A 15,315-nucleotide genomic window follows, 5' to 3' on the forward strand; every position below is an offset into this window, starting at 1 on the left:
TCTTCTCAACCCCTCCCCCAACCAAAAAAATCCTCCTGAAAACGCCTGTACACTTCCCAATAACCATTACTATATGTAAGCACTGGTCAAAGTTTGTAAATTGTCGCCCCTCCCACGGGGACTTTGGGGGAGTAAGTCGTCCCCAAAGACATAGTTATAAGGTTTTTCGACTACGCTGAATAAAATGGCTATCTCAGAATTTTGATCTGTTGACTTTGGTAAAATAATTAGCGTGGGAGGGGGCCTAGGTGCCCTCCAATTTTTTTGGTCACTTAAAAAGGGCACTAGAACTTTTCATTTCCGTTAAAATGAGCCCTCTTGCAACATTCTAGGACAACTGGGTCGATACGATCACCCCTGGGAAAAAGAAAAAAAAAAAACAAACAAAAAAACAAATAAACACGCATCCGTGATCTGCCTTCTGGCAAAAAATACAAAATTCCACATTTTTGTAGATAGGAGCTTGAAACTTCTACAGTAGTGTTCTCTGATACGCTGAATCTGATGGTGTGATTTTCGTAAAGATTCTATGACTTCTAGGGGGCGTTTCCCCCTATTTTCTAAAATAACGCAAATTTTCTCAGGCTCGTAACTTTTGATGGGTAAGACTAAACTTGATGAAACTTATCAGCATTAAAATGCGATTCTTTTGATGTATGTATTGGCATCAAAATTCCATTTTTTAGAGTTTTGGTTACTATTGAGCCGGGTCGCTCCTTACTACAGTTCGTTACCACGAACTGTTTGATTAAATCTGGAATTTCCTATAGTATGGACCAGCAAGTGTAGGAGGAGCTAAATCCAGCGATGGATTTAAAGTGATCAAAAATTAGAGAGAGGGCTATTCAGCTTCAGAGGCATAAATCTTGCGCAGTGATGCTTATCACAGTAGCCTAAAAACATTTTCCGAGTTGCTTTACAGCAGCTGCATCCCAGCCTTCCCTCCCCCTAATTCCTGGATATAGTCTCAGGCTATATACAAAAGTTTAGTGATTGTTTTTTAATTGCCGTTACTGGGCATTATGGGTCAACTGTTGACGTGAAATAGTTGGAAAAGAATAAATAAATAAATAGCACAAACCAACAAAATTGCAAAACTTTTGGGTATATCCTACGACTGTGTTGTATAGCCTTTAGGAGGGGAGGGGCGTTATGTATTAAACTGAAAGCGACTTCGAAAATCTAATAAAATACAAATTTATGAATGCATTGAAGTGACCATTTGTTACAGCAATGTTTAGTTTAGAAGAAGGTATTGACTGAACTATTGTTGTAGCTAGTTTAGAAGAGAAATCCAGCCCCAAAATTACCAATCCAATATTCATTTTCAGTACTGTCCCCGCCCTCTAATGCCTAGATATACTCTTATAACCAACACTAATAGGCTAATCCTTTTTGTTCTTATTCCGGTTGCTATTTAAAGTTTGCCGGTTTGCTTTTATTATGGCACTTGGTATTTACCAAGTGACATATAACGACCGCAAATTCTGTCGGTCTGTCCCGGTTTTGCTAGTTTGGGCACTTCCAGATAAGCTAGGATGATGAAATTTGGCAGGCGTATCAGGGACCACCCCAGATTAAATTATAAATAGTTTTTTCCCCGATTCGACCATCTGAGGGGGGGAGAGAGTGGGGGGACGGTTAATTCATAAAAATTCGAAAAAAAATGAGGCATTTTTAACTGACGAACGGGAGGTCAGATCTTAATGAAATTTGATATTTAGAAGGATTTTGTGTCTCAGAGCTCTTATTTTGAATCCTGACCGGATCCGGTGACATTGGAGGGAAAAACCTGAAATCTTGGAAAACGCTTAGAGTGGAGGGAAAAACCTGAAATCTTGGAAAACGCTTAGAGTGGAGGAACCGGGATGAAACTTTGTGGGAAAAATAAGCATAAGTCCTAGATACGTGATTTACGTAACCGGAACGTATCCGATTTCTTCGAGGGAGTTGGGGGGGGGGGAGAGAGGGTTGATTCTGAAAAATTAGAAAAAATGAGGTATTTTTAACTTACGAGGGAGTGGTCAGATCTTAATGAAATTCGATATTTAGAAGGACCTCGTAACTCGGATCTTTCATTTTAAATTCCAACAGGATCCAGTGTCATGTGGGGAGTTCGCAGGGGGGGGGGGCGAAAATCCCGGAAAACGCTTAGAGTGGAGAGATCGGGATGGAACTTGGTGGGAAGAATAAGCACAAGTCCTAGATTTGTGATTGACATGAGCGGACCGGATCCACTCTCTTTGTGGGAGTTGGGGGGACCTAATTCGTTAATTCGGAAAAATTAGAAAAAATGATGTATTTTTAACTTACGAACGGGAGATTGGATTCTAATGAAATTTAATTTTTAGAAGGACCTCTTGTCTCAAAGATGATACAGAGCAGATACTGACCGGATCCGGTGAGATTGGGGGGAGTTGGAGGAGGAAACCGGAAATCTTGCAAAACGCTTAGAGTGGAGAGATCAGGATGAAATTTGGTAGGAAGAATAAGCACAAGTTCTAGATACGTGATTGACATATCTGGACCGGATCCGTTCTTTGTGGGGGAGTTGGGGGGATGGGTTTCCAGTGCTTTGGCGATTTCGGTGCTTCTGGACGTGCTAGGACGATGAAAATTGGTAAGCGTTTCAGGGACCTGCACTAATTGACTTGATAACAGTCGTTTCCCCGATTGGACTATCTGAGGGGCTAGAGGGAGAGAAAAAATTGAAAAAATGAGGTATTTTTAGCTTAAGAATGGACGATATGATCTTAATAAAATTTAATATTTAGAAGGACCTCGAGTCTCAGAGCTCTTATTTTTAACCCCAACCGTATCCGGTGATATTGGGGCGAGTTGGAGGGGGAAATGGGAAAATCTTGGAAAACCTTAGAGTGGAGAGATAAAGACGAAACTTGGTGGGGAAAATAAGTACAAGTCCTAGATACGTGATTGACATAACCAGACTGAATCTGCTCTCTTTGGGGGAGTTGGGGGGGGGGTGTTAATTCGAAAAAATTGGAAAAATAAAGGTTTTTTTTTAACTTACGAACAGGTGACCGGATCTTAAGAAATTTGATATTTAGAAGGAATTCATCTCTCAGAGCTCTTAGTTTAAATCCTGTCCAGACTTGGTGACATTGGGGGGGGGGAGTTGGAGGGGGAAACCGGATATTTTGGAAAACGCTTAGAGTGGAGAGATCGGGATGAAACTTGGCGGGTGGAATAAGCAAATGTATTAGATACGTGATTGACGTAACCGGACTGGATTCGCTCTCTTCGGGGGAGTTGGGGGAGGGGGTCCAGTGCTTTGGCGACTTCGGTGCTTCTGGATGTGCTAGGATGATGAAAATTAGTATGCGTGTCAGGGACCTGCACAAATTGACTTGATAAAGTCGCTTTTTCTGATTCGACCATCTGGGGGGCTGAAGGGAAACTAAAACTCAGAAAAAATTAGGTATTTTGTACTTACGAGTGGGTGATCGGATCTTAATTAATTTTAATATTTAGAAGGATCCCTTTTCTCAGAGCTCTTATTTTAAAATCCGACCGGCGTTAAGCCTCTGATTTTCCTTTTAAATGAATCTATTGATTCTTTGAATTTTGCTAGAGCTCATGCCATATGAGCTCTTGGCTCTTCTGACCTCTCCGACCGTAGATTAAAAATGCCAAGCAATGCCAATTTGAAAAGAACAAGAGCTCATACGTCACTTGTTCCCTCCTCAACTTCCCGCTCTTTACGCTTAAATTATTTACTGTTTTATGAAAGTAGAATTGAGAGAAAGAGTCAAACTCTAGCGTAAAGAGGGAGACGTTGAGGAGGGAACAGCCCCTTTCACAAACGGAGTAATTTCCGTTAGTTTTAAGTTTTAATGTCGCTCCTTACTTTCAGTTAAAAAAACTTGTTTTTTTATTTATCTTTCAAAAGCCACTGGAAAACCCATTGGGTTTTTCGTGGTGGTTGTTTCCATACTCACAACCTACTATATATTCGTAGCTTATGTTATACATCCCCCCCCCCAAAAAAAAAATCGAACCCTGATTATTATTAACTTCCAAGAAGCTAACGTTTCAGCTTATTCTTGAACTGGCGAACACCTCTGCGAGCCTTATACCCCCTGGAAGAGAATTCCAGATCTGTAGTCCCACAAAACATAGAAAAAAAGATACTCGTTGAGCATTGGCCTTGAGGGGGGGGGCTGTTCCCCTTCTAAATTAAAAAAATAACCTCTTTCGTATTTTCATTGAAAACATTTAAAAAATGATACATTCCCCCTACAGATTGAAAAATATATTTTGCCTCCCCCCTCTAAATTTTTGGAAATTTATCCCACTGTCGTTGATTACTAAGAGCCTCAGACACCATCTGTGAATAATTCCTAGTTTCAGAACAGTAATAAAATAAGTTGGACCAAAAAATTGACCAATTACAATAAAACCGAAGGTAAAATATTTACGGATGAATACACTTCGGAAGAGTGGACTGGAGGAGGTAAAAACATAACACAACGGCAAAAACAAAAAAATATAGAACGGTAAGGGGAATAGCAACAATATTGGGGTTTCGCGGGGTGAGGCCAGCCCGATGATCCCCTTTATTCGCACATGCATACCCTACGCTTTATTTACATTTAGAATATAATTCATCTTGATACTATACAAGGAATTAAAATGGAGGAGCAGAGGGAATTTCAGCCTTTTTGAGGTCAAGCGTGGGCAATTTCCCATAAAAAAGAACCCGTTGCTTGGAAAGGAACCACCCATACCTAAAAACGAGGAACAAAATTTATATACCTAATCTATATTTAAGAGTTAAGTTTGACACTTTTTCTCTTTCAGTTCACACAGTGATCCATCTATGAGCAACCATATGGATTCCAAAAAAGGGAGGAAAGAAAGGAAAATACAAAAAAGGTCAAAAGAGCAACGATCACATGCTGCACCTACGGATGATATAAGTTGTACATCAGAAAATCTGAAAACTGAAGATGGGGATAAACGAAAATCAGGGAGTTTAACAAGACTTTTTGGAAAATGAAAAAAAGTAAAAGCAAAGAAATTAAAGAAGACGAACAACAAGAAGGAAGTCGATATGGATCTCCGGATAGTTCTGAAATATCCAGTTCTGGTTATTATACACCACTGGCACAGACTACGGATTATGATACACCAGCTACTCCAGTGCCAGATTCGGATAGTGATTCCAGTAACCACAGGTTAAGGGATCCACTTGAAAAACTTCCTGAGGGAGTTCCTTCAAGATCTTTGAAAGACTTGATGACAGATACAACAATAACTAACGTCCTAGAATCGTCCAACGTTTGTTTGCTTGGGCCTAGTGTTACAAAACTGGCTGACGAAAATGGGCTGTTAAAAGAAACAGAGACTTGCCTTTTACGTCAGGGCAGGCAAACGTCGTCTGAAACCGCAAATTTCGACCTTTTGAATTCTTCAAACACAGAGGAAGAAAGCTCGACAAAACTGAGTTTTGGGCCACATATAGACGCCGATGTTCCCATTGATGTCGACTCAGATTTTAGCAATACGTCACATAGATCAACATTAAAAAGCCAAAGTATTGAAAATCTGGAAAAATATGATCATCCAATAAATGAAGATTTTACAACAGGAAGAGAACCCAAACAAAACATAAGAGCCTTAGAATTATCAGAAATCGAAGAAAAGCATAGACACGATGACGCTATAGATATTTCTAAGACGCATTCCCTTGAAAACCAGGAAGAAATGAAGTCTTATGGTTCTAGTATTTCTTCCCTTCTAGAATATCATGTTTCACATACGGACTCTGATAGCGGATTATATGATACCAATGCAAAACGGAAGCCATTGATGCTCCCATCACTGAGGCCTTACTCAAATGAAAATTCGTCTTTGCCAGTTACTGTTTATGATACACTGCCAGCCTATCAGTTAAGTGAGAAACCAAGTGAAGGAGTTTCCCCCCCTCCTCCGTCCCCCACTTCATCTTTTTCTTATCCAAATAGCGAGGCTGCAAAGCCAATTCAATCATCAGTTAAGACCTCTAAGGCAAAAAGAAACTCTTTTGATAAGGTTCTTCCCCCTATTTCACCACTTGGAAGCCCTGCAGCAAGGGAACGAAAAGCGATGATGGATTCGGATAAGTCAACGAAGCCAATAGAGTCAGAGTTTATGGTGAGCTTATTTTGGGATTTTTTTAATTTTTTTTTTTTTTACTTAGTGTAAGCTAATATCGTATGAATATTTGGGCACTCAATTGTCGCAGAATTTGTAAATATGGTGCAAGTCAAAATTGCACCTAAAAAGAGATTTAATATAAAAATATACCGTTGGCTGAGCGTGGGTATGCGTGCTTTGATTCCACCACACAGTCCCAATTCTGACACATGTTATAATATTTTTTCTTATGAAAGATTAACATTGAAAAGACTATTTTTTGTGTCAGTGTGCTGTTGCTCAGGTCTTGACTTGTCACACTTGTACAGTAACACACTTTGATACATTTTATGACGGAGAGGCATAGATCCTCCCTCGGCCTCTCATATCCCCTCTTTTCGCCACCAGTAGTTGTCATTGGCAATTAGGGTCTTCAGTCCTCAAGATCGGCCTCGCTTTCAGTGGTCATGAAAGGGTCTTATGCACCAAGATGGTTGTTTTACATATCAAGCTGGTCATGACAATAATTTATGGGGAGTTTCGCAGACATTTTTCGGGATGGAGTGAATTCAAACGTCGAAACAGGCCAATTAAGTGCTATTTATCTTGAATATTATTCAATTTCAGCCTGCTTATTGGTCTCCCCAGGGACTTGGCCAGCTGCCCCACTTTCAATTCCTTAGGCGAAGCCTTGTCACAGATCTGAATAGTTAAGTGAATTCTCTCTATGATAGTAGGTTACATCAATATTCGCTGATACAGATTAAACAGATTACTGTGGGTCTGACTTCTCAATTATAACATTAATCAAAACACATCAATGGATTGTTGCATAATTTACCAATTAATAATTCGGCTATTTAAAAAATAGAATAATTAAACTACCGACCATAATAGTTGAAAACAGTCAGTGGAGTCAGTATTGAGTTGATAATTAGGTGACTAGGATTACAAACAAACACATTTAGATTTATATAACTTAGAATGATGGTAAGCATATGTAGTAAAATATATTTTGATGGCATATGAGCTGTACCAGACCTAAAAAACGTAAGTTATTAATTCTAAAATTTTAAATGTCATTGCTATACTTCCAAAAATACACTTATTTAAATTCTACTTCTGGAATGATCCTAATAATGTTTTGAACATTTTGATAACTCACATAAATCATTTGTGTCACGTTTGAGAGAGATAGTGTAATATTACCGCAGAAAGTTTTACATTTTCCATCTTTCAAAAGCTTTCCCCCTTGCAGTCTCACGATTTAACATAATTAAGTAAAACCACAATTTGTTTGCATACAGGTAAAAAGCTATTAAAACTTGGAATAAGCAATCTCCCCAGCAAGTCTACTACAATTCAAGTCATATTTTGCTTTAAACACAAAGGGATTGGAAATATACAAGATAAATACAACTTTGGATTATAATTTTTTTTATAAAACTCAAAACGACTTGTTATTAAAATGTGGGGTTTTCAGCATGGAGATTATTATTGTACCCTTTTCATGCTTTCCAGCCATTCCACTCCAAAAATAGCACCCAAACTGCCGTTTCAACACCCAGATTGCAGTTCCCGTACAAAAAGCGATGTTCCTTGACGTTATTGGGGTGCAATTCTCTTGTATTGTTTTTTTTCAACCATGGCGATTGCGCCTTACGGTTCGACTCCAGTTTCAAAAGATTTTGGCACTTTTTCGAAATTCCTATAAATCTGTTTTCGTTAGAACTTTTTACTTTTGAATATACTGAAATAATAGTACCATTCCTGAATCAACTGCAATAGCAATATATAAATGTATGTCTTTTGGCAAACGGGAAGGCGTAACGTGTTTTTATAGCACTTGGTATTTACCGAGTGACACGTAGCGATTGCAATTTCAGTCTCTCGGTCTGTCTGTGTCGGTCCCAATTTTGCCAGTTCGGGCACTTCCAGATAAGCTAGGACGATGAAATTTGGCAGGCGTATCAGGGACCAGACCAGATTAAATTAGAAATACTCGTTTTCACGATTCGACCATCTTGGGGGGAGTGGAGGGACGGTTCATTCGGAAAAATTAGAACAAACGAGGTATTTTTAACTCACGAACGGGTGATCATATCTGAATGAAATTTGATATTTAGAAGGATTTTGTATCCAGGCTCTGATTCTAAATTCCGACGGGATTTAGTGAGATTGGGGGGAGTTGGAGCAGGAAACAGGAAATCTTGGAAAACGCTTCGAGCGGAGACATCGGGATGAATCTTAGTGAGGAGAATAAGAACAAGTCCTAGATAGGTGATTGACATAACCGGAACGGATCCGCTCTCTTTGTGGGAGTTGGGGGGGTTAATTCGAAAGAATTAGAAAAATGCGGTATTTTTAACTTACGAACGAGTGATTGGATCTTAATGAAATTTAATATTTAGAAGGACCTCGTAACTCAGAGCTCTTACTTTAAAGCCCAACGGGATCTGGTGAAATTTGGGGGAAATCTTGGAAAACGCTTCGAGCGGAGACATCGGGATGAATCTTAGTGAGGAGAATAAGCAAAAGTCCTAGATACGTGATTGACATAACCGGACTGGATCCGCTCTTTCTGGGAGAGTTGGGGGCGGTGTAACTCGGTTAGTTCGGAAAATTGAAAAATTAGGTATTTTTAACATACGAACGGGTGATCGGATCTTAGTGAAATTTGATATTTAGAAGGAACTCATGTCTCAGAGCTTTCAGAGCTTCAGTCCGGATCCGATGATATTGGGGGGAGTTGGGGGGAAAACCCAAAATCTTGGAAAACGCTTAGAGGGGAGAGATCAGAGGCGCGTTTTTGGGGGGCAGTGGTGGGCAAGTGCCCAGCCCAGATTTTCCAGGGGGGCCCAAGCTTCCACCACAAAGACCTTTTTCCGGCCATAATTATCCATTATGTCCAACATAATCCATTCTGTTCAAATGATTTGAACTACTGCACGCCTATTAGCCAAAAGAGCGTAATTACCTGATGACCCTTGGGGTAATTACGCTGTTTTCTATTAATCATTGTAAACTTTGAAAGTTGGTTAGATTCATAATAAAAGTCTCAAGTTCTGTCAAATGCCCCATGCCCACCCCAAGTTTTGGCCCAAATGGCGCCTCTGGGAGAGATTGGGATGAAACTTGATGGGAAGAATAGGTACAAGTCCTAGATACGTAATTGAAATAACTGGACTGGGTCCACTCTCTTTGGGGGGGGGGGTCAGGAGGGAGCTGTAGGGAGGGTAAATCGTGAAAATGGAGGTAGGTTTATCTTCGGGTGATCAGATCTTAAAGAAACTATATATTGAAAGATCTTATGTCTCAGATGCTCCATTTTAAAGTCGGATCGGATCCGGGGACATAGGGGTGGAGGGGGGTTAACTAAAATCTTGGAAAATTCTTAGAGTGGAGAGATCGGGATGAAATTTGATAGGAATATTAAGCACAAGTTCTAGATACGTGATTGACATAACCGGACCGGATTCGCTCTCTTTGGGGTAGTTGGGGAGATTTCTAGCCTTTGGCGAGTTCAAGAATAAGTACAAGTTACAGATTCGTGATTGACATAAGCGGACCGGATCCCATCTCTGGGGGAATTGGAGGGATTTCTAGTGCTTTGACGAATTCGGTGCTTCTTGACGTGCTAGGACGATGAAATCGATAACTCTAGTACCGAGTCAAACTTTAGGTTCCGACCTCGTCAAAAGTGCCATTTGAGCTCTTGCCTCTTGTTGTGTTCTACAATTGAAAAAAGGTTAAATTTACTTTTTGAGTTTAAAATAACCTTTTTCATTTTAGGGTAAAGATAATCATGAACACTTGTACAAAATCTTGGTCATTGGAGAATTAGGCACTGGAAAAACGTCAATTATTAAACGTTACGTTCATGAGTTTTTCTCCCAGCATTACCGAGCTACAATAGGAGTTGACTTTGCTCTGAAAGTGGTTCATTGGGATGAAAACACAGTTGTGAGACTGCAACTTTGGGACATAGCAGGTATTCTTTGTTTATATCTTGGTATTCCGGCGTGCATGTATGCAGGAGGATGTGTCCTCCCAAGGGAGAGTAGTACTTTATTTGGTGGGGTACAGGTTTAAAGCAACATTGTGGTTCATCCCTGACTACATGTTGGTTACGTGGGGGGATCTTTCCATGGAGGAATATATCACGAGGGGAGATAATTTCCATGAAGGAGGCGCAGGATTTTCTAGTATTATTTAAAAAAAAAACAATGAGAAAATAAATAAAAAAAAGTTTTCAGTTGGAAGTAAGGAGCAGCATTAAAACTTACAACGAACAGAAATTATTACGTATATAAGGGCATTCATCTTCTCCTCAATACGTCGCTCTTTACGCTAAAGTGTTTTTAGTAGTCTTAACTATTTATTCTACAGCCTTTGTGATTCAGGGATCATTCTTAAAGTATTGGGACAAAATTCAAGCTTTAGTGTAAAGAGCGAGGCATTGACGAGGGAGCGAACCGCCTCCCTAAGTAAAAATATACAAATATAGAAGTTCGTTATGTAAGTTAATTCGGAAGTTGCGTATGTTTATTATTAATACAAACGTTAGTAAAACAAATAAAAAGTTCTAGTTGCCTTATGAAGTAACTAAAAATTGGAGTGCAACTAGGCCTCCTCCCCCACCCCTTTTTTTATCAATATTGTCCGACCATAACTATAATAAAGCCATTTAGCTAATATATATATATATATATATATATATATATATATATATATATATATATATATATATATATATATATATATATATATATATATATATATATATATATATATATATATACAAATTTCGTTTTAATTATACATGTGCGGTGAGCCAAAATCAAAACACGCATTAATTCAAAAAGTTCAGACATTAAATAAAAGAACAAGTTTTTTTAACTGCAAGTGATGAGCAACATTAAAACTTAAAACGAACAGAACTTATTCCGTATATGAAAGGGGTTGTCCCTTCCTTAATGCCTCGCTCTTTACGCTAATGTTTTTTATTGTTTTGAAAAGAAGAGTTGTGAGAAAGAGTCAAATTTTAGCGTAAAGAGCGAGGCGTTGAGGAGGGGACAACCCCTTTCATGTACAGAACAATTTCTGTTCGTTTAAGTTTTAATGGTGCTCCTTACTTCCAGTTAAAAAAAACTTGTTTTTTTATTTATTTAGTTACATAAAGGATGAGCTAAGAAGTTCAAACTGCGCGCAACTGTATGAAATAATAATGGTTTTTGATTGATTTACATTTTAAATGAATTTAAATGTTTCAGAAACTGCTAAAACTGCTCATAAACTATCTGTTTTTTCCTTTAATACACTTTACATAAAGTTTGGTACTATAGAGAAGAAAATGAAGGATTTGGTTTGAATTTATCAAACTTTGACCTTGGTGCTTAATCTCATATCTTCGAAGTTCAGCTAAAGAAAAAAAAAGAACTTAAAGCATTCTTGATATTTTGAGTCACTTGGCACGAAGTAAAGCAAGAAATAAGACTGGAACAGTAGAATACATAAGATTCCCCTCCCCCTCCCTACTCAACAAGAAAGTAATTGCCTCAAAAATAAACAGTTTTCTAAGACTTGATTGCTAGAAAAACTTGTTTCCCTAAATGATTCTCCTCTTCCACATGGATTAGTTCTGTGTCCTCCCATTGGCTTTGCTGTGCTCCTTAAGACAAATACCATGAAAATGCTCCATATAACCATGGATAGAACGTCACGTGCTTAATCCCTAATATACAACAAACCGACTACTAAACTCATTTCATATGTTAGTTGCAGCAATGTTTTTCTCATGCATAGCATTAATCACTTTAATGTATTTATCTGACATACGATTCAAGCCTTAGACTTTTGCCACAACTCCTCTATTAATTAAATCAAACGCTAACTTATGATCTCTTAAACTGGGGACTAAAGGGATTCGATGATTTAGACAATTGTTAATTATTAATCTAAGAGTAAAAAATTGATGGATGCATCCGCTCCCCTTCCTAAAACTGCACCATTCTCCTCTGAAAATTTGATCTACAGCAGTGGTTCCCAACCGCTTTTGGGCTTTGCCCCACCTTAGCATTTCTAAAACTCGGATGCCCCCCCCCCCCCCCTGTGGTAATTTTACTTGTAATTCGGAATTTTTACATGTATTTACCTGATGAAAGCTTAAAAGACCTCGATGTTTTTTGGGAGGCCGTCCTCTAGACATATTTTATACTAATAAAAAATTGTCAGCATAAAACATTTTTTATATAACACATAAAGTTATTGCAATGCTATCATGTATTATTTACTCATATGATGATCTGACGTCATCAAATGAAAAATGTTTTTGTTTTTGTTTCAAAATTAAAGCTCTGAGGTACAGTCAGCCAAAGAGTACAGGTTCATTCCATGACCATCTAAAATATTTTCATGGCACACTGATGGGGCCTGCGCCCCATGTTGGGAATCATGGATCTACAGCATTTCTAAGTCTAAAAATTATCATCATACTAAGTAATTTGTTTTCTACAAAAACACACTAATGGCTTTATAATACCAAATTTACTCTTATCACCTTTCTTATAGTTCTTTTTTTTTTAGTTTTTCTAAAAAAAAATTCCTGTTTTCTTGGTTTAGCACCATATCAAAATATTCTGCCTGGCTCTCTTTTAGTCTGTTCTTACCACTAATTATGACCCATTCCTATGTTCAACTGGAGCAAGTCTGGGTTTACTGTTCCATTTAATCTATTAACATGCCAGAACAATATTTTACTATGTTTAATATTTTACTTTAATTCATATTTTGATGCTTTCTCTACTTTCTTTACATTCCTATTATTTTCATGTGGTCTATCGCTCAGATTATTCTTATATAAACCTCTCCTCTCTATTCAATATAAAGCATTTTCACTAATATTCATAGCTGCATTTCTATCTTTCTGCCCTAAGATACCATCAGTAAATTTCATCTATCATTTTCCAAAAATGATTCTATCCATCTTCTAAATTGTCAAATTTTAGACTCTCCAGTATAATATTCAACTGCTCCTGGAAAGTTTCTATCAAATCCTCATCCTGTAGTCAACCAGCGTTGTAGAATCCTGGAAGGTCATTACCCCCCCCCCCCTCTCCCCCTAAATTTCAGCCTTTGATTAGCGTTATACGCTACTATATGGCGATTTCTACTTTTAAAGTCAATAACAGCGCTCCTGTATCTTGTATTAATCCTGTACATCTTCAGTTTACAATAACATAATCAATAAGATTAGCCTACCTATGTTCCCATCACGTCGTAAAAACCTACGGGTCATTTTATGACCGCCAAATACTGTATTGGTTTATACCTACTTGATTGTTATACCTACAAGATGGCAGAAGTCTGTAACCACTGATGTTTTCTTTTCCTGCACTAAATTTACCAAGGCTAGGATACCATCTATCCTATTTTTACTGATTTGAGCATTAAAGTCCTCCTTTTTTTTTCCTTTCCTGTACCGAATTTACCTAGGATGTCAAATCAAATTTTTACTGACCTGAACGTTAAAATCACAACAAAAATAGCACATTTTTATTTGGGATCCTGTCTTTTTGTTTCTATAGTTTTAAGTAAAGTTCAGTTGAGATACTGCTGTCTCCATCAGTTGGTTTTACTTTAGCATATATTACTACGATTGATGCCCTGCACTTTTTGTCATAAAAAAAGAAAATCTGACTAAAATTAGAAGTTAGTTTTTTTTTTCTTTTGTTATTTTTGGTTCTTTTCTGTCCAGTGGCTCTCGTTTTCTTTTGTCTCATTTTCTCGTTTGTCATACATCATGCACAACCAGTGTTGACTTAAAATGTATTTTCTTATTCATCATGATCCCAATCCCTCCCTATGCACCCCATCCTTCCTGCCTGAGTAAATAAATTCTGCATCACCTAGTTTCATGTTTCCTACACCCGAGATAGGAGTTTCCGAAACTCTTAATAAGTCCAGGTTGGAGCGTCTGAATTTGTAGTTTGTTTTTTTTTTAATTCCTGATATTTCAATTTGCAATTTTCGTATCCTTTAAATCATTGAAATTGCTATGGCCTCAAGAAAAGCCATTGTCCCACAATCAGTGTAGGACAAGGACCGACATATCTTCTCAAGTCTACACAAAGCCCTTAAGCTGGCTTAGAACTGGACAGATATAAGTCCTGGGACCTCCTTGTATATGGAAGCTTGGCACAATCCTGCCCCATCTTGGATACAATAGTTTTTCATACTTGGTGGTGCTCTTCTATTAACAAGGGTCAAAATCCTGCACATGCAATCTCAAACCTATTGCCTCTGACTCATTATGTATTCATGTCTACAAATATTATCTACTATGGGGAGGCGATATAAAACTTTTGGTGAATATTCTTTATGATGATAATCCAAGGAAAGAGAATTAAAAGAAAAACAGGTAATTTTCCATTCTATATAATAAATTGATCCTTGAATCCTCTATCCCATTGCACTTTACTTAATGAGTCCTGCCATGATGTTGGTTACATATTGAGCCTCAATCCTAAGATAGAAAATGCAAGTGCAAGCAAAAAAATAAGAAAAGTGTACTTTAAAAATCAGCTCTAAAATAGAAGGAAAGACAGGAAAAAAAGAAAAAGCGATAAATATTCACCTTTCCATAAAAGTATTGGATTTTTTCTGGCCTATGAAATAAGAATATATCTGACTCTTTACTCATTCCTGACTCGCAAGTCTGTTAAAGTAATTCCACAGCATAATAAAATCAAATTTTATTATAAAGCACCGATTCAGAAATATTAAAAACAAATAATTTTGTATCCATCTATCCGAAAAAATTACTACTCCAATGCTAGTGAATAAATGCACATTTTGCCCTATAGCACTTTAAACCATATCTACACCGTTTATTCACCAATTTGTACGTTCTGAGCATTTTCAGCTGGTAGCATTGCTTTCCTTCCACTTTGACAGCATGTTCGAGTCTATCTCTTATGCTCCCTTTTTTAAATTGGTTTAGCTATTTGGCTGCCTGTCAACAATTCAAAACCTTCATCTCCAGTAAACAAAGTATTCACAATATCGGCTAAAACTCCACTTTTAATCCTGAAGCTGAACCGAAATTTTTCTCTTCTTCTTCTCTTTGACTTCTGAATTTGGGATTGCGACAAAAAGCTTCGAATGCTCGCTGCTGGA

General features: G+C 37.8%; 1 protein-coding gene and 1 long non-coding RNA gene across 6 annotated transcripts in view; one reads left to right on the forward strand and one right to left on the reverse strand.

Moving 5' to 3' along the window:
* The window catches only part of LOC136031287 (uncharacterized), a 76,083-nt gene that overhangs the window by 21,956 nt on the left and 38,812 nt on the right, over positions 1–15,315 (reverse strand). The gene's annotated exons all lie outside the window — the stretch shown is intronic.
* Positions 1–15,315, forward strand: part of LOC136031286 (ras and EF-hand domain-containing protein-like) — a 57,338-nt gene that overhangs the window by 17,731 nt on the left and 24,292 nt on the right. For all 4 annotated transcript variants that reach the window (XM_065710730.1, XM_065710732.1, XM_065710733.1 and 1 more), the window contains exons 2-3: positions 4,822–6,156; positions 9,931–10,129. In XM_065710730.1, coding sequence (XP_065566802.1) covers positions 5,017–6,156; positions 9,931–10,129 — 1,339 coding nt within the window. In that variant the 5' untranslated portion in view covers positions 4,822–5,016. The remainder of the gene's footprint in view (positions 1–4,821; positions 6,157–9,930; positions 10,130–15,315) is intronic.

This window comes from Artemia franciscana, chromosome 9 (assembly GCF_032884065.1).
Source record: "Artemia franciscana chromosome 9, ASM3288406v1, whole genome shotgun sequence".
NCBI lineage: Eukaryota > Metazoa > Arthropoda > Branchiopoda > Anostraca > Artemiidae > Artemia > Artemia franciscana.